The sequence below is a fragment of the Citrus sinensis genome, chromosome 2 (assembly GCF_022201045.2).
Source record: "Citrus sinensis cultivar Valencia sweet orange chromosome 2, DVS_A1.0, whole genome shotgun sequence".
NCBI lineage: Eukaryota > Viridiplantae > Streptophyta > Magnoliopsida > Sapindales > Rutaceae > Citrus > Citrus sinensis.
Window position 1 is genome coordinate 23,633,489 of NC_068557.1, and position 19,719 is coordinate 23,653,207.

Here is a 19,719-nt window from a genome sequence, read left to right on the forward strand (position 1 = left end):
TTGTGCTTTTAGTGGATTCTGTTTTTATTAATATATAGACTTTCTGCAGGCTAACAAAATTGGCAAAATAAATCTTGCTGCTACTGGGAAGGATTTGATGGAGGATGAAAAACAAGGAGATGTCACCATTGATTTATTTGCAGCCTTAGACTTGGAAAATGAAGCAGTGGCTGAAAGGTCTCCAGAACTTGAAAATAGTCAAACTTTGGGCTTGCTTACTGGTTTTCTTTCAGTAGATGACTGGTAGGTTTTATTTTACCATTAATTTCTGTTTCTGGGGCTGTTGATAAGTTTAATGCCTTGTTGTTTTCCTTGTATGTTCATTGTGTGAAAATTTCACCATTGATTTAAATTTTATTTTTGATTCCATTGGTTCTTCAAGAGTTGCATTGAGCATCCTATTATTATATTAAGATTTTAAGTATGTTGCTGTGAGACTGCCTGTTCTTGAGCGAGACCATTTCCTTTTTCATGGGGTTCCTACAGAATGCCCTCCTGCCTACCTCTCCTCTGAAATTTAGTGTTCTGTTACACCCTCATGTACTTCAGATATATTTAGTTGTGAATCTGTGAATGTATGGTGGTAAATTAGGTTTATTAACTTGATGGCTGTGGTTATCATTTGAGCATACAATAGATATCTGATGTTTGTGTTTTTTTTTTTTTTTTTTAAATCATGGACATGGTACAACTATTTTGAGGAATTAACATGTTGAACGGAATTTGATTTGTATGATTTTTTCTCATGCTGTCTTGAAATTACATTTATATTGTATTTATGAAGTGGTTATTTGAGTATAAAACAGGTATCTTATATTCTTATGTGTCTTCTTTTTTTTTTTAAAAAAAAAAATTATCATGGATGTGGTCCAACTATTATGAAAAGTTAGCATGTTGAACTGGAATTCAATTTGTATGATTTCTTATCATGTTGTCTTGCAATTACGTTTATATTATTCACATTCATGATTTTATGTATTGTGTATTATTCTTTTCACAACTTTTTTGTCAGGTACCATGCCCATATACTGTTTGAACGTCTTGCACCCCTTAATCCAGTGGCACACATTCAAATTTGTGATGGCTTGCTTAGGTAAGTCTTTCTCTTTATTTTAATGTAGTTAAGATTGCCAGTATGTTAGTTGATGTATTCATGCATGCTGATATAGTCATGTTCACAAGGATACAGAGAAGTAGTTGTGCATTTTAGCATTAATTGTGGAGCAGCCTAAAAGGTTTAAGCATTCTTCTGCATATTATATTTCTCTGTTCTCCAAATATACTTTGGTATGGAGAGTTTCGTTTTTTGTTTTGACAATACTTGTTTTCGTTTCCTTTTTTCAATGATATTTTGTTTTAAATATCCAGGCTCATTGAAAATTCAATCTCGTCAGCATATGATATTGTTCGTCAAACACATCTTCAGAGCTTTGGATCTTTCTCAGGAGCTGGTATCGATGCAATGGATACAGCAGATTTGACAGTCCACAGGTCTTTTATAGATCTTCCCAAAGAGCTTTTTGAGATGTTAGCTACCTTGGGACCTTATCTTTACCGTGATACTGTATTGCTGCAGAAGGTGCATTCTTTTGCTTCTGATTTGTGAAACATGCACTCACACATAAAAGATGTGACCTTTATGCTTATGGTGGTGGGTTGTTTGTTTTTCATGAGCAGGTATGTAGAGTATTAAGAGGTTACTACTTTTCTGCTCTTGAGCTTGTCAATTGTGGTGATGGAGCTCCAAATCCTGAACCTCTTATGGATCGAAATCGAGTTCCTCGTCAGCACCTAAAGGAGGCCAGGTTGAGGGTAGAGGAAGCATTGGGAGCTTGTCTACTTCCTTCTTTACAATTGATACCCGCAAATCCAGCAGTTGGTCAGGAGATCTGGGAAGTAATGAACCTCCTTCCATATGAGGTTGGCCTTGCATCAGTGCTATTTGATATTTTCATTTGAGAATTAGACAATCTTGCTAGATGAATCTCATCTCCTTAGGTGCGATATCGCTTATATGGTGAATGGGAAAAAGATGATGAAAGGAACCCTATGGTTTTGGCTGCAAGGCAAACATCCAAGGTATGAGATTAGTGTCTTGTAGAGTTCTTTGTTTTCTGCAATCTTGATGCCATGAGACAATCTTACATTCTTTGTTGTTTTCAGTTGGACACAAGAAGGATTCTGAAACGGCTTGCAAAAGAAAATTTGAAGCAACTGGGTCGTATGGTTGCAAAACTAGCCCATGCAAATCCCATGACTGTACTTCGAACAATTGTACACCAGGTTTCTGTTTACAGCATAGGACATTATTCATCTTCTCTGGAAAACCTTGAAACTTATATCTAAGAGTACATAATATTTTGCATTTTGGAATTTTGGAATGCAGATTGAAGCGTATAGGGACATGATTACTCCGGTGGTGGATGCATTCAAGTATTTGACACAGGTCTGAACTTTTAGCCACCTGAGGTTATTTCTTTAGTGGAATCTTCTTGTTAATTTTAAACAAGGTCTCTAATTTGTAACTTCTAAAGAGAACCAGTTGTAGCTTTTCAGAAGCTTCAAGCTTTCCTACCTTTTCCTTTTTTGAAATTTATTTTTACTCTTTTGTTTTCTTCTTTTTTCATCCACACACATTTTATGCTGAATTCCTTTGAAAATGTTGATTGTGATTTTATATTCTGTATGGAATACTTAGATACTGGCAATTTTTGAATCTAAATCAAGTTTGTAATGATAAAAGGAAAAAAAAGAACAAAAAGGGCCATTGGATTTCAATCCAACAGTCCCAAGTGCAGATTCCACTCTAGAAAATGACCTGGAGTACTTTATTTGTGATTCTGCATGTTAATCTTCTAGCACCTACAGTTGAATCCTCTTAATTTCTTGCTTTCCTCTGCAGCTTGAGTATGATGTTTTGGAATATGTTGTAATTGAGCGTTTGGCACAAGGTGGGCGTGACAAGCTAAAAGATGATGGCCTTAATTTGTCTGATTGGCTTCAATCTTTGGCTTCGTTTTGGGGTCACCTGTATGTACAGTTTTCTTTGCAAAGCTTTGAATTATCTTTCATATTTGACTTGAATAATTAAGCATTTGGAACTGTTTCTTGTCTTTCGTTTTATTAAATTGTTTGTTAGCGGTTATAGTCAGCATCTTGTGATAATGAAGAATTTGGTCTTAAATTGATGCCACTGTTGGTAAAGAGGCTTTGAGTGTAATCCGGCATTTGGTATGCATGAAGTGTCACCTTTTCTAAGCTTTGTGTGCATATATGCCATCGTCCTTGTTGTTTTCCTTTCAATTGATTTCTGCTTATTAATGCGGTTAGTAACAGAGTCACTTTGTACATCAATTCATTTTGCATAGAGTCCAGAATATCCTGGGATGCTTTACTACAGTTTCCGGGTTGAAGATAAAACTTGGCAAAAGCAAGATGTCTGGAGCTGGGTTTGTTTTGGACATTGCAGATGTGCAAGCTCTGATCAGTTTGAATTCTTTGGCTTGCCAATTGGGCGGTGTTCACAGTTAGTTATATGTAATTGTCTGACAGAGATGAAAGGTCATAGGACTGGGATAGTGATTTTTCTTGGAGGGGGACACTTGGTCAGGATCTCATTATTCAGACTTCCCTTCAGTTCTTTCTGTCTTCCATTTTCAATTTTGGTCTATAAGAGACTGAAGGGGAGAAAAAGTGATCCCTAGATCATTCAAGTGAGAATCCTAAGCACATGGAAAATGGAAGATTATGCCTGAATTGAATTAGTTATTAGCTGTCAAACCGTCCCTTATGCTTTCTGATAAAGCATGAAAGATTTGGTGTCATTAATAGAGATGGGAAACTAATGGAAAGAAAGGCAGAGAGAAAGCATGTGTGCACAAGAACATAATTGGACGGTAATCTGCCTGTTGTTGTTGAGGGATATAGTGGAGAGGTATGATTTTTGCAGTGTATGGATGTAGAAATGGAGATTATGTACGTATCTTGGTACTAATTGCTCGGACTGACTGATGGAGAGATATATGTGTAATTTCTACTGTTGACTGGAAGCTGTTTGATGCGATTCATATTCTTAACTCACTATCTAAATGATTAGGAACTGCTGTGTCCTTCCAGTTTTGCCTTGTGAAGAATCATAAATATAGGTGAGAGGCTGGAAGTAGCATGCAGTTGGTGTGGGTATTAGGAATTGTAGTCAACATCCTGTCCTGTGGTGGTCCCGAGAGTTGTATGCTTTTGTCCTCTGATTTGCTGTCAGAATGTTCCAGGAGTGGTATATTTTTGTTCAAATCAGATTTTTAACCCAAAGTGTACCATTGGTGATTTCTGTGAAGGAAACTGTCTTGATGAAAGATGAATTCTGCTGTCAGAGTAAATACCTCTGCTTTTTCTGATTCTAGCTGCATTAGCTGGTTTTGGGTTCTTTGACGGTCGGGAAATCATGTGGGTCTTCATGGTTCAATTCCATGCGTCGTTGGTGAGCTACTGCCTTTGATGAAAAGATATTTTCTACGGTTCTTCAATTTAAATCTGAGGGTTAGACAGAGGATGCTCTTGCAAATTAAGGGATATTTATCTTCTGTTGAGGCAACATCAGATATTTGTGGTCAATGATGTTTCTATTGGGGTCCCTCTGTCAAAGCTGTCAAGGGTGTGAGGCTGTTCACTTATTCAATAAAGATGGGTAGTTATTTTTAATTGGAGACTTGAATTTTTTTTTTTTAATTTTTAATTTTTCCTTGTTTTTCCCTCTATGGTGAATTGTCATGTCATGTAAGTAGTGGGTCCATAGTCTTCTGCATGTAATGTGTGGATTGTCAAAGAGAAAGTTGGTGGACAACTTGTTATTTAGGAATGGACTACCTGCATAGGCTAGTGAGCTCACTCTCTTTGCCTACAGTATAGAGGACCCTGTTCACAAAGTTGGATGTATGAATACTGTTTGAACTTCTATAGGTATGTTCATATTTATCTTTGTTTTAATCCTAGTTCTTGACTGTCTTTGGTATCCATTGATATGTAGTAGTCCCATGATGTGACCATGTTAACTGAGACTCGCTGCATCTTGATGTTACTGAGTACTAAATTTTGGATGTTTATGTTGATTGCCAGCATACAGGTGGGTTTTCCTCTGGTATTGCACAAATATTAAAATGTTATTGTCATGGTATACATGTAAAGAATCCTTTGAAAGCCTGTGAAAATAACATAATTCTGGCAGTGGAGAATTAATTAATGTTTATTGCTGAATTTGATGCTTGGAACAGTTTTGGCAATCTCTTTTTTTAAAAAGAAAAGATTATGGTCTTGAATCTATGTATATGTCTTCGAGGTGGATCTCCTTAGCATAACTGTAATAATTCTAATTCACAGAACACTAACATTTAACCTGGATATTATGTGAATACAACTTGGAAAAAGATACAGGAGAGCATGCTTAATAGTCGATTGGTAGACTATTCAGAATGAACCCCCCCCCCCCCCCCCACCAACACAAGAAAATTTGGAAGCTATGGGTAAACCATTTTAGTTTTCATTGAAAGTTGCTGTGCCTTTACGATGAGTTTAGCCTAGTAGACTGCTGGTCCACTTTTTTCTGGAATTCATTTTTTGCATCAATAAAATTGTGTTGTTTCTAACCAGAAAAAGAAAACAAAAACTGCATTAGCGGTTAAGTTTTTCCTTCTTGCAAAGAAGTTAAAGCTAAGTATAACTCAGATTAAGTTCTTCTTCTGCCTTCTGTTTGTGCAAATCTCCCCCCTGCTTTTTGTGTATGTTTGTGCAGCCTTAGCTCCAGCCCTTACCAAATGTGAACCAAATTCTTTCCCATCACAGTGTGAATAGATTGAATCTCTGGACCTCTTGTACACTTGGAGAAACCTAACTAATCAAACTAAGTGGTGCATGTGCTATCTATCCAAGCTTGGATACTGAAGGCTGCAACTACTAAAATAAGGTAATGGAAGATCAAAAAATAACAAGCAAGACGAAAAGCGGATCAAAAGGAGCCAGTCATCTGCTGTCATTAACATTTCACACCCAAGTAGTTTTGCATTTCATCGCCATATTTGGTGTTTCCTACTCTGATTTAGAATAATCTGTCTCTGGGTTAGTTGTCTATTATAAAAGGCTCATTTCTCAAGCTTTGTAGGCAGGACTGCTAGTGTTTATAGTGCCTGAGTTCTTTGGCTTTCTTGTATAATGGTGGTAACAGCAGATGACAACAAATATTGTTTCTTTATGCCTAAGTTCTTCTCAGCTTCTTTGCACTATATTTGAAAATAGTTTCATGAAGAAAATCAAAGCCAAGTCCTGCTCCCTATCGATCACCAGCTGTAAATAGGGTGCACACCATGACCCAGTCATCCTATTGTCCCATGAAAATGCTTTTCTGGATCGTTGCAATCATTTTACAGATATTAAAGCCTGAGAAATAATAGTGCCTGCCTTCATTGAATATTATTTGGTTGCAGCATTAGGTCTGGACATAACAACCCTACAAAATATTAGTGCCAATGAATTTTCCCTTTTTAGGTTTCCTATCTTTTTTCTTCAGCTTGCCTGCACTTTATCTGGCAATAGTTTATTACTGAACCTAGAAGCTCCCTGTTGTTCACAGTTGTGCAACCACGTTGCATGCGGTACACATTGTGGAATCTTCCTCTTTTTTGATAGGAAACAAGGAAACTAGTATTAATAAGAACAATAATTACAAAATGTGAACAAGAAATCCACAAAGAAAGAAACACTCCCAAGGATTATAACTGCCACCTTCAGATGCTCAAACAACTGTCTGGGCATTGATGGAAAATTATGACTTCTCAGTCCTTGCTTGAACCTAAAAAATGGTGATTTTATGTGGAAGTAATGGTGACATTGAATTTTCTGCTTCATGTCTTTTAACAGTTTTTGGACTTCCTGTGCTGCAAATGAGAATAGCTTCATATAGAAATTTGAAGCCAACTCCTTGTAGTTGATGATTATGCTATTAATGAGTCTGCATGTGGAACGGTCATGTTTCCCATGTTTTTTCATGAAAGATTGCAGGGTATATGTTGTTATGGTGATAAGACAAAAATTTCATACTCCTTTTTCATTTTTACATTTATTCAAACTTATTGAAGATCTTCTCTCTCTCTCTCTCTCTCTCTCTCTCTTCAAACATGAATTTGAAATTTGCATTTGTTTTATGGGATTTCTTGAAATTTTACTAAGTTCAATTTCCATATCACAGGTGCAAGAAGTACCCATCAATGGAATTAAGGGGTCTTTTCCAGTATCTGGTGAACCAGTTAAAAAGGGGGAAGGGGATTGAGCTAGTTCTCCTACAGGTGTTATCTACTTTTAATGGTTCTCCACTTTGGTACATGCTTATGCCCAACGATTAACAGTTACATTTTGGGGTTTTATGATTAAATCAGGAACTTATTCAACAAATGGCGAATGTCCAATACACTGAGAACCTGACGGAGGACCAGTTGGATGCCATGGCAGGAAGTGAGACACTCCGGTATCAGGCTACATCATTTGGAGTAACCAGGAATAACAAGGTTTATGGAACTCTTTGATCTTTCCAGCAATTTCTGGGGAAATAAATTCATCATTATATTTATATTGCTTGACTGTGGCATCATCTGAGTGTTAGATGACAATTTAATTATGTTGGGGTTAAAACTTTCCGGTCTCTTAATTGGATCTCAAGTAGTTTACATTGTAAAAGTAAGGAACATTTATAAGTTTAAACTGGAGTGCTAAATCTTTCTGCACAACTCTGCTCAATTTAGCTGCCATGTGCACAAATTTGGGATCTGAAATAAACATATTGTTGCTGTTCATCAAACTCTGAGAGAGAGAGAGAGAGAGATCCTATTGGAGTTCATCAAACTAACTTTGAAGACTTTTTAACTGGCATTTTTTCTTTAACTTCTTTCTGTGCAGGCTCTGATCAAATCCACCAATAGGTTAAAAGACTCATTGCTTCCAAGGGATGAACCAAAGTTGGCAATTCCCCTTTTGTTGCTTATAGCTCAGCATCGTTCTGTGTAAGCTATTCAACTTTAATCTTTGTACAACCACTTGAATTTGGTGGCACTCTTTCCTAACAAGGAGATTCAATCTTCTGGTGAAGTATTTGTGAAACCAATTTTATCAAGAAAACGTGTTGTTTCTTAATGCCATCCTTATGTATCTATTGGTTTTCCTGGGTTGTTGAATTTTGTTTTTCATTTTCAAGTATCAGTTCAGACATTCTTCTAAGCTGACTCGGACACACTCTTACATATGTATACACATATAAATGCATGAAAAATAAATATAGATTTATTTATTTATGCATATATATATATATATATATATATCTGTCTGCTCAACTTGTACTATTTTCATGCATTTACTTATGTGCTTGTCTAACGACTTAGGCAATATGGTTTGGAGATGAAAGGGCCTGTGGGATTGAACTATACTATTACACATAAGATTGTTAAGAAAGAATGTGAAAGAAGTTGTGTGTGAATTTGAGTAAATGTGAGCATATTGTTAAATTCTTCAATCTAAAAGCTTAAGATATCAATTGAAGGTCTCCACCACATGACAAGCAGCCATTATCTAATACAATTGAGTAACACGGATTTAGTTATGTGTCCACATCAATCGGAAACTAATGAAGATCAGGTAACTGAACATGTGAACAGAAATTGAACTTTGGTTTCATTGCATATGAAGCAAACCCAGCCAGCCAAAGGCTTTAGTTGTTCAGTGTGCAAGTAAGCTTCATATAAAATGGCCTTGTCGAACATTATATTTAACCTTGTTCATACTAAATTATAGTACTCTTTTGGCTGGCTTATTCGATCTAGATTATTCTTGTTTTCTCAGCCTTTTTTTTTCATGGCTACAGACACTATATTTACTATATTTTGCTGAAGTCATTCAAAGGAGTAGAACTGTTGACTGTATTATTGCCATGCAATTTCCTGCAATTGTTTATAAAATAGCTAGTCAGTCAAATGCTTGTTTATATGTGTATATATATATATACGCGCGCGTGCACGTATTGTGATTTCCTTTTTCCGTTTTGCCTGGACCCTTGATAGTCTTAAGCTTTTCTTGGCTGGGTTTTTGTTCTGTATGATAACTAAGTTTATTTTATCTGCCCCCTGTTCATAATTATGCAAAAGTTGTTTAAAAATTGGAGAGTTGTTGGAAACTCCTCTGATTGTATTATTTCCTGCAGGGTTGTTATAAATGCAGATGCACCTTACATAAAAATGGTTTGTGAGGAGTTTGATAGATGCCATGGAACTCTTCTTCAGTACGTGGAATTCCTTTGTAGTGCTGTAACCCCAGCTACTGCTTATGCTCAACTGATTCCATCTCTTAATGATCTTGTCCACCAGTACCACCTGGATCCTGAGGTTTGCCTTTAATAACTCTGTGATTCTCCTCTATATTGTCAAGATGGTTTTACTACTGACAGCTGATGGGCTTTATCTATTATTCATCTTGCTGTTATGGTATAATAACTTATTCAATGTTTATTATTTTCTTGACTTAGGTAGCCTTTTTGATATTTCGCCCTGTAATGAGGCTCTTTAAGTGTCAGGGGAGTTCTGCTGTTTTCTGGCCTTTAGATGACGGTGAAGCTGCAAATAACACAACTATAAATTCAGAGTCTGAACCTTCAGAAGATATTGGCAATGTGATTCTGGATCTTGGGTCTCAGAAGCCTGTAATGTAATAATCTTTAACCTTGATCTTATTTGATCACTATCTTTGATATCAATTGATATCTGTTAGTTGATTGCCTTCTGTTCATTAGTTAGAATCTAAATCTTTTGATTTCTTATATCTCTGTTTGGAAAGGAGAAGAAAGGGTGGAGAACTATAGATCATTATGCACACATATCATATGCTTTGCCAGACCCTTTTATCTATTTATTCCTGAAGTCTCTTTCTTGTTACTTTTCACTGGTAATAAACCTATATGAATATATGCAGGTGGTCAGATCTCCTTGACACTGTTAAAACTATGTTGCCCTCAAAAGCCTGGAACAGCCTCTCCCCCGATCTCTATACGACTTTCTGGGGGCTCACACTCTATGATCTATATGTTCCCAGAGACCGATATGAATCTGAAATCGCCAAACAGCATGCCGCACTTAAAGCTCTGGAAGAGCTTTCAGACAATTCGAGTTCAGCAATTACTAAAAGGAAAAAAGACAAGGAAAGAATTCAAGAGTCTTTAGATCGTCTGACTAATGAACTTCATAAGCATGAAGAAAATGTTGCATCAGTTCGTCGGCGACTTTCTCGTGAAAAGGACAGATGGTTGAGTTCCTGCCCTGATACTCTGAAGATCAATATGGAGTTCCTTCAGCGTTGCATTTTTCCTCGCTGCACTTTCAGCATGCCAGATGCTGTCTATTGTGCCATGTTTGTTCATACTCTTCATTCCCTTGGCACACCATTTTTCAACACAGTAAACCACATTGATGTTCTGATTTGTAAAACCTTACAACCTATGATATGCTGCTGCACTGAATATGAAGCAGGCAGACTAGGGAAGTTTTTGTTTGAGACATTAAAGATTGCTTACCATTGGAAGGTAAATGACAATTTGAATTTTTCCTCTCTGTTGATTAAACATTTCCAATGGTTTTGACATTTCCATAACATTTCTTGGATGTGACCAATGCTCTGTCTGCAGAGTGATGAATCTATATATGAACGTGAATGTGGAAACATGCCTGGGTTTGCTGTATATTATAGATATCCCAACAGCCAACGAGTCACATATGGCCAGTTCATTAAGGTGAATCTATGGACTGCAATTATTTTAAAACTTCCCTCTCGCTTATTTGACTTGCATCCATATATATAAAACTACTTGTTAGGAACAGCATGTCATCTACATTCATTTTGATATTTCTCAAAGGCTTTATCTTTCTGTCCTTGTCTGCTTATTCATCTGTGTAGGTGCATTATGCGTGATTTCAATTGTAGGTGCAAAAATATTTGCTAGGCATACCTGACTAAGCTGACTGGTATGTGTATTTGGATGAGGAATTAAGTTAAACTGAATTACATTTTTTTCAATTGGTGATGAGGTTGTCATATGTTACGAGCTTTTAATTTCAAAACCCTGTGGAAAGATATTTTTTGGGCTGGCCTTTCCTGAATAATCCGAATAATTATAATAAAAATGTGATGCAATGATGGTAGGAACATCCACTTTTGCCAATACATAGGAAGTCTTTGGAAGTCTTTTTCTTTAAGTCTTTACTTTTTTCCAGAGCACATAAGTCTTAAAGGCATCTCCATGACTTGTCCTTGCCAAAGCTTCATTTACGATTAGCCTACGTCTTGGATCCCTTAATGTTGATTGAATGATTTAATGTTATGCAACTACCACACTTGGCTTGCATTTACCCTCAGGCATGTTGGCCCATTTACATTTAAGATCCAGGAAGCAACTTTAAAGGATGCCTTAATTTTCTGACGAGATTTCTGAGGAATTTATTTGTTTTTTTCTTCAGTGTCCTCTAAAGAACTTTTAGACTTCCTGCTTGTCTTGTGCTTTTTCTCATGACTTATGCAGAGAGTCATCCACTTTCATCCCTATTTGTTGTGCAAAATGATTATGAAATACAAGTTTTGGAAAAAAGAAATTATATGCCATAGATGGTGCAAAGAGAGAACTTGTTTTAGCATCTCCATTGTCGAAATCAATATATTTAGAGGGAGGGGGAAAAAAACAAGATTTTTAAGCAAATTCCAATCTCTGTTTGTCACTTTGGTGTAGAAAATGATTCTGAGATATAATTTTGAAAAATTCTTATTCACCACAGACGGTGCAAAGAAAGCACTTTCTTAGCATCTCCATTGTTGAAATAAATATGGAGGAAAAAAAAATTCAAGATTTTTGTTTAGTAAATTCCAATCACGTAATCACGTGTTTGTGTGCGTGCGTGCATGTGTATCTGTGTGTGCAAGGTACATTTGGTTTCCAAGGCCATTACATGTTTCATTGAGTAAGGTTGCTGATCTTATTGGGACATAATTAGTTTAGTAATTAATGATTGGCTGATGCTGCCTCTTTGCACCATTTTTGCTCGGAATGATTTGTCATTTTCCGCACTGTCTTAACAATGTTACTTAGTTTGCATTTTTGTTGATAGGTTCACTGGAAATGGAGCCAAAGAATCACGCGTTTATTGATTCAGTGCTTGGAATCAGCTGAGTATATGGAAATTAGGAATGCTCTTATATTGTTGACAAAAATATCTGGTGTCTTCCCAGTTACTCGAAAGAGTGGGATCAATCTTGAAAAGCGGGTAGGAGACTGACCATCAGTGATTGTTAGCTGTTTCCCTCTCATTTTTAAATTTAATTGTCATAAGTTATGCATTTCCTATTCTCTCTGTTCTACAGGTAGCTAAAATAAAAAATGATGAGAGGGAGGATCTCAAGGTTTTGGCAACTGGTGTTGCTGCTGCTTTGGCTAATAGAAAAGTATGCTGCAACTTAAATTTTCTGGAAGATTGTTCATAATTAAACTTCTATTAACTTTTGCTTATTGTTTGCAGTCTTTCTGGGTTACTGATGAAGAATTTGGCATGGGATATCTTGAACTGAAACCAGCTCCATCACTTGCTTCGAAGTCTTTGTCTGGTAATGTAGTAGCGGTGCAAGGCTCTGCTATTAATGTTTCTCAAAGTGAACCTGGCACTGGGAACTCAGTAAAAGACCATATTTCAAGAGCAAAACCTGGTGATGGGAGGTTGGAAAGAACAGAAAGCATCTCACATGTAAAAAGTGATAACGTAAAATTGAAAGGCAGTTCATTGACTAACGGTTCTGATATTCATTCATCCGTGCCCTCGACTGCTGTGCAAGCAGAAATGTCAAGAGTGGTGGAAAATCAAAAACAGGTGGATGAAGATGAAAACATGGCCAAAGTAGCTATGAAGAACTCAGCAGAGTCTGAGGTATTATCTGAACCTCACAGCTGCATGTGCTTGACTTGTTTTTAATAGGTTTTCTATGATTTAGTAGCATTAACGACTCAAAAACATTGAATCAAAGAGATTTTAGCTTACATTCTTCCAGAAAATGGATGTATGATCATGTTCAGGCCTCAAAAGTATACGCATGCAGCGTGATTATATGACTTCTATGGAAAAGCTCATGTGTTGAATTAGATACCTAATAGTCCATTCCTTCTGCCACTTGCTCCCTCAATAAGAAGGAAAGGGTGATTTCATTTGTTGAATGGATGCAGTGAATGATCCTTCTGCCTCCTAAAATCCTAATGTTTAACCCCCCCAACCCAAAAAAAAAAAAAAAAAATTCTTCTTGGTGTTATATTTCTGTATAGAATACCTAGCAACTCAAAATTCGCATTGCTCATCAAATGGTTAAAGAGGTTGAATTTCTAACCTGACCATTATACATGGACTATTTTACGTTCCTTTTGAATGGTTCAGTGCAAGTGCAAGAAGAAAATAAGAACAAGAATTTTATAGACTAGATCATATATATTCTTAAGTGTTAAAGAAGATTTAGTCTACAGTGAAAAGGAATTTATGCAATGTTTGAAGTACCTTCTTTTGAGCATTATAGACCTTCAATGATGTGGTTCTCTACCCTATATATCTGATTACTTTTTTTTTTTTTTTTTCAAACACGCTTTCTGAATACCTTTTTTTTTCTCCCTTCTGTCTCCTCTCCTCTGTGTACAGTCAAAAGCTTCAGTGAAACGGTCAGTGCCAAGTGCATCACTTACAAAGGCACCAAAACAGGATCTTGCCAAGGATGATAATAAATCAGCAAAAGCTGTTGGCAGAACTTCAGGCTCTTCTGCCAACGACAGAGATTTCTCTTCTCATGCAGCAGAGGGGAAGCAAGGTGGAGCAACCACTGTTTCTTCTGCAGCTGCTGTCACCGCTAATTTGGTTTCGGCTAAAGGCTCATCTTCATCTTCAAGAGCATCAGATATGCATGGTAATGAATCTAAGACTGACGGTGGAGTTGCCAAGTCTTCTGAAGTAAGGCTTTCCACTGGTAAAAGTGATGGCAACGAGGTTTCTGATGCACCAAAGTCCTCTTCATCCCGAGCCATGCATTCTCCAAGGCATGATAGCTCTGTTGCTACTTCCAAGTCTGGTGATAGGCTTCAAAAAAGAACTAGTCCCTCTGAAGATCCTGACAGACCAAGTAAACGTTACAAAGGGGATACTGAATTAAGAGATTCTGATGGTGAAGTTCGAGTACCTGACAGAGAGAGGTCGGCGGATCCTCGATTTGCAGATCTTGACAAAATTGGAACAGATGAACAGAGTATGTATAGGACCACGGATAGGTCAAAAGACAAGGGCAATGAAAGATATGAAAGGGACCACAGGGAAAGATTGGACCGTCTTGATAAGTCCCGCGTGGATGATATCATACCTGAAAAACAAAGGGATAGGTCAATGGAAAGGTATGGGAGAGAGCGTTCAGTTGAGAGAGGACAAGAGAGGGGTGCTGATAGAGCATTTGATAGGCTTGCTGATAAAGCTAAAGATGATAGAAACAAGGATGACCGAAGTAAATTACGTTACAATGATTCATCTTCAGAAAAATCTCACGTTGATGAACGGTTTCATGGGCAAAGCTTGCCTCCACCACCTCCCCTACCTCCTCACATTGTTCCCCAATCTGTGAATGCTGGTAGAAGAGATGAAGATGCCGATAAGAGGTTTGGAAGCACCCGACACTCTCAAAGGCTTTCTCCAAGACATGATGAAAAGGAACGGAGACGATCTGAAGAAAATTCCTTAGTTTCGCAGGATGATGCAAAACGTAGAAGGGAAGATGATTTTCGAGATAGAAAGAGAGAAGACCGAGAGGGTTTGTCACTGAAGGTATGCATATGCATTGAAGCTTATTGATTTCATTTTCATTCTACAAATATGTATTTTCGTGGTAAAACTTGGAGGAATGTCCTTGTTTGATGCTTTCATATGCAACTCTATTTGGTGGTGTTGCATAGCTTAAGATTTAGAACCTGAATGTGTCTTGTTTTTGTGTATCAAAACCAAAATGTTTTTGTATATCCAGGTCCTGAAGTAATTATAATATTAATTGGATATTGACCAGATAAACTTTATCATGGAGCCTATTTTGGAAAATTTCTTATTCAATGATTGTTTTTTTTCAGTAGTTGTGGGAGGACTTCTCTATAAATTGTCACTTTTAAATTGGAGTCATGTACCTGACCCTTTTGTTTTGATCAGATTTGAGTCAATTTCCTTGTAATATGTAGTCTACTTGTATCTGATCCGTGGACCATGCCCCCTTAACATGTTTACTGTTATCACCAGCAGTATTTACTAGTTTTCTTAATTAGTTTGTTAAAAATTTCCAATGCACTGGGTAAACTATATAAAAAAGTTTCCATGTTGAGGTTATTTAATTGGGCTAGGTCCTTCATATCAAATACTTGCATGGTAAACTTGGTTCTGATTGCATCAGATTAGGAACCTAGACAATATAATTATTATCACAAGAAGCGAGTAATTATCGAGATAAACAACCAGTCTTCAGTCTTTCGATATTGTTGTGTATAGAAATGTTAGCAAATTGCTTCTTGTTCATTGAGTTGTATCATATGTGGGATATTTCAATCTAAGGCAATATTACATGCCTGGCAATAAATATTTATGCTGTTATAACCCCAATTATTTTGCCAAGTGAAATTGCCTGTTAGTTTACTGTAAGAATCAAGTCTTTAGAATGCTGAAGCATCTGCAGGAATGAACTAGTCTATGAACCCCAATTGAATGGGTTATCTGGTGTATTCTTTGATTGGCTTGGCTATATTTCATTCTAAAAACTATTTTTGAATATGCTGTGCTATGAAAAGCATAATCACTGATGCTGCATTGATGTGTGCGCGTCATTTTCTATTTTGGTTTCTGCATTATTCTCATCTTATGTCCAAGGATACAGGTTTTTTTTTTCCCTTAAATTCTTGATTTGCTGGTTTATGTAGATGGATGAAAGGGAGAGAGAGAGGGACAGGGACAGGGACAGGGAGAAAGCCAACCTTTTGAAGGAGGAAATGGATGCCAATGCTGCTGCCTCTAAGAGAAGAAAACTTAAAAGGGAGCATCTTCCATCAGGGGAAGCTGGTGAGTATTCACCTGTTGCCCCTCCCTATCCTCCCCTTGCTATTGGTATTTCACAGTCATATGATGGAAGAGATAGGGGAGACCGGAAGGGAGCCACAATGCAGCGCACAGGTTACATGGAGGAGCAAAGTATGAGGATTCATGGTAAAGAAGTAGCCACCAAGATGGCCCGTCGTGATTCAGAGCTGTATCCTTAAATTATTATCTGCTCCTTGGATGCAACATGCATGTCATTTAAATATACTATTACCTCATATATTCATTTTTCTCCCCCCTTTTTCCATTTCAGAATCTCCCATTTTAAGAATTGCTTAGAATCAATTGGTCTGCTGCTCCTTGGATGCAACATGCATGTCATTTAAATGTACTATTATCTCATACATTCATTCTTTTTTTCCTATTTCAGATTCTTCCTTTTTAAGAATTGCTTAGAATCAGTTGGTTTGCTGCATTTTTGCTTGTGCACTTGCTGCATGGAGGAGGCACTTGCCTTCTTGTTTAAAGCAAAGATTGTTTCTGCCTGTTCATACCATGCTTTATGCAATATGGTCTGATTGGCTCATCCTCAATTGAATGTGAGCAATTCCAATTCATATTCAGATAATTATCGATGAGAATTTTTTAGCTTATTTAGCATTTGAAATGCACTTTGGCCTTACTTTCAACTTTCAAGCAATGCTGTTCTAGAACTGGCCAGTCCTTAACCAAGATCTAGAATCTATGAGCGCGAGTGGGAAGATGAGAAGCGGCAAAGAGCTGAACAGAAGAGAAGACATCGGAAGTAGTGTTGGATGGAATGAGATTGTGTAACCTGCTTGTTTCTGCCTTTTGCCATAAGGCTTTGGCTGTACATTTCTTTTTCATCCCTTGCCAGGTTGTTAGCTATGTATACAGAAATGAGTATGCATGAACTGGGATTACCTTTTTTTAGCCCCATTTCCTGGTTACTCTTCGCAGCCAATCTGTTGCCTGGCTTTTTGATTTGCTTTCAAGTAGATTGCAAAGCCTAAAATGAAAATGAAACTGATCACAACGCCCTTTATGAATATTGTAAATTCAGCTCGTTCTCAATCAGGTGCTTATTTTAAATGCTCTCTGATAACAAAGTGATAGATTAAAATCACCCAAAATCAAATCCAACAATTGCTTGTACGAGCTAGCAGGTTTTAGTCCTAACAGGATATAAATTAATTTTATTTGGAGATGAGAGAAATTTGACTTTCTGCTGCTTCTATCAATTTCTAAATAATTATTCTATTAGGTGAATAAACAGAATACTTAATAGTTTATAGAGACGTTGAGTAAGAACTGATTCTCAGTTTATATATATATTAGGAAATTGAAAGCATAAATGTTCTGCTAAACTGATCAGCCTTATCACAATCACCGTCTAAACTGTAGTTCGAGTTCCCAGTTTCTTTTGCTGCATAGCACTCCCAGCGGACGTGTAGGATTACTCCCATGCAATTCATGATGATGGATGGTTGTGCGTGTAAGTGTACCAAGGCTGATAGAAAGGGTTGACAGCTTGTGGGTTATGCAATTGCATCTTCCTTTGTGTTGCATCTCTTTGAGCAACACTCGGGCATGGCATTGGCAGGTCAACAGATGCATCAAGAATATCCTCCCAGCTGTTATCATTTTCACTCTCTTCAAACTGAATCAACGCTCTCTCTGACGCTAAGTCTCTTCCAAACCCAGCTTCCTCAAACTTCTCCCACTGATAACTAATAACCACAATGTCCTTCTTTACTATCTGTTTGTAGTCTCCATCTTCTTCTGTTAAAGTTGCTGTCAAAGTTGATGGAGATCCTAACAACGATGATGGAGATGAAGTAGATGATGGTGACTCAGTTAGTTGCCACATCCCATTAAGAAAGGTCTCCAGGGCTTGAATATGTATCTGAGGAACTCGATCAACAAATGGATACTCGTATACTCCACAAAATCCAGATGCCTTGCACCAATCATAGAACTCGCAGAGCTGGTTTGCTTGCATGGCTGCTTTCTTGTAGATCCCGAAAGCCAGTATGCAACTTCTATATGGCATTTGAAACAGATTTTCCAATACCAAAATAATTTCCCTTCTATAAGTTGTGTAACAGATGAAACTATCACGAATGATATGTTTCATTGCTATTTTCACAATAAAGTTTCTTGCTGAAGCCCCAGATGGCCTACAGTCCATGACTCTGTCAATCAAGCTTTGAAGTCGTGGCAAAACTTCAATCAGTGTGCCAACTTCTTTCCTTTTATCACACAAATTTTCAGGTTCAGGCACTTCTTCTTCATTGTATGTTGCCTTGCTATCCAAGGCAACGCAATCAAGTGCTTCGTTGAGTAACTTAGCATATGATCTAATAAACTTGGTGTAATCTTCAGGATTCGCTGAGGATTCATCTCTGAAGTGACACGGATACAAAGAAAACAATCTGTTTGCTCTAGCCCACAGCAGCTCAGTTCGAAAAGGGCTGTTTTCAGGCAGTGAGTGAAGCAAGCGGTGAAGCAGAAGTAAACATTTGAGCGCAACACGCCAGCAATGAGTATTGCCAAAACGACGTACAAAGCTTAACGCAAATCTGTGGAAAGACGAAGGAGAAATGGAGAAGATTTTCAAAAGCTCGCTGACATATTTTTCGGACAAGGGCAGGTCATCCGGGGTTGTTGCCTTAATAATAATAAGATCAATATCACAAAATCCTGCAGCAGTGGCAGCTTTAGCATACCTAACACTGCTGCGTTCTTTTGCACGAGTGAAAAGTTGCCGGAGCCGCTTCTGCATGGTGATGAATTAATTAGGAGAGATTGGTTTCAGAATTCAGAAGGAATGGAAATTGCTAGAGCTCTGGGCTCTAGGGTTTTGTTAAAGGATCTAGAGGCCTAGAAAGTAACGTTATGAACTGTGAGCACAACGTCATACATTGCAATTGATAAGATTAATGTTCTTTTTTTTTTTTTTTCTTTTTTTCAATGTTTAAATATAAAGACAAGAATTACGTCGTTGTACTGATAACCCAAGGGCAAGGACCAAGGAAAAATGTTCCATTATTTGCTGTCATTAACCAGATAGATATGACTTAAAAATCATCTATGCGTATATAACTCGAAACAAAAAGATACAAATGAATTGAGTTTTTCAATTTTGTATGTATATGACTGACTGGCAGAATCTGTTATCAGTTGACTTCACATAGTAAAAAGTGCCTAAAATTTTATAATTTCTGTGAATGAGATATAAATAAAGTAAGATGATAGGTGGTGAATCTAACATAGAATTTAAGAACAAATTTTGATTCTAATCATCATTTACTGTGAATAATTATGATGCATGATACGACTATTGTGATACAAGTTACTGAAACCTTTGACTTATAAACACTTCTATATATATAAATTTTTTAAACCTTTGAATATCAGTTAGATCCTGCAGTCCATTGGAAGCAAAACTACGTCACGTGGTACATTGAAAAGTCATCATCTATCTATCTTGACCTATAATAGTTGATGAAGCCTAATATGAAAATATGTAAATAGAAAATTTATAGAT

The 19,719-nt window shown here is 37.1% G+C and overlaps 2 protein-coding genes across 7 annotated transcripts in view; one reads left to right on the plus strand and one right to left on the minus strand.

The window, feature by feature from the left end:
* LOC102612717 (THO complex subunit 2) overlaps nt 1-17,261 on the plus strand; it is a 36,456-nt gene extending 19,195 nt beyond the window's left edge. For all 6 annotated transcript variants that reach the window (XM_052435155.1, XM_052435156.1, XM_052435154.1 and 3 more), the window contains 21 exons: nt 50-243; nt 1,013-1,093; nt 1,369-1,579; nt 1,678-1,920; nt 1,999-2,079; nt 2,164-2,283; nt 2,387-2,446; nt 2,903-3,030; nt 7,235-7,331; nt 7,422-7,550; nt 7,939-8,042; nt 9,233-9,413; nt 9,554-9,732; nt 9,997-10,603; nt 10,706-10,810; nt 12,177-12,332; nt 12,430-12,510; nt 12,585-12,986; nt 13,740-14,903; nt 16,034-16,359; nt 16,888-17,261. In XM_052435155.1, coding sequence (XP_052291115.1) covers nt 50-243; nt 1,013-1,093; nt 1,369-1,579; nt 1,678-1,920; nt 1,999-2,079; nt 2,164-2,283; nt 2,387-2,446; nt 2,903-3,030; nt 7,235-7,331; nt 7,422-7,550; nt 7,939-8,042; nt 9,233-9,413; nt 9,554-9,732; nt 9,997-10,603; nt 10,706-10,810; nt 12,177-12,332; nt 12,430-12,510; nt 12,585-12,986; nt 13,740-14,903; nt 16,034-16,359; nt 16,888-16,957 — 4,719 coding nt within the window. In that variant the 3' untranslated portion in view covers nt 16,958-17,261. The remainder of the gene's footprint in view (nt 1-49; nt 244-1,012; nt 1,094-1,368; nt 1,580-1,677; nt 1,921-1,998; nt 2,080-2,163; nt 2,284-2,386; nt 2,447-2,902; nt 3,031-7,234; nt 7,332-7,421; nt 7,551-7,938; nt 8,043-9,232; nt 9,414-9,553; nt 9,733-9,996; nt 10,604-10,705; nt 10,811-12,176; nt 12,333-12,429; nt 12,511-12,584; nt 12,987-13,739; nt 14,904-16,033; nt 16,360-16,887) is intronic.
* A 133-nt stretch (nt 17,262-17,394) lies between these two features.
* On the minus strand, nt 17,395-19,356 carry LOC102612418 (putative clathrin assembly protein At2g25430). The gene has a single exon (XM_006469216.3). The coding sequence runs from the start codon at nt 18,952-18,954 to the stop codon at nt 17,641-17,643; it is 1,314 nt and encodes a 437-aa protein (XP_006469279.1). The 5' UTR covers nt 18,955-19,356; the 3' UTR covers nt 17,395-17,640.
* Between the last annotated feature and the right edge of the window lie 363 nt (nt 19,357-19,719).

Bases quoted from the DNA above. Each gene is read 5' to 3' on its own strand.
- LOC102612418 (XM_006469216.3), bottom strand. From the start codon at position 18,954: ATGCAGAAGCGGCTCCGGCAACTTTTCACTCGTGCAAAAGAACGCAGC.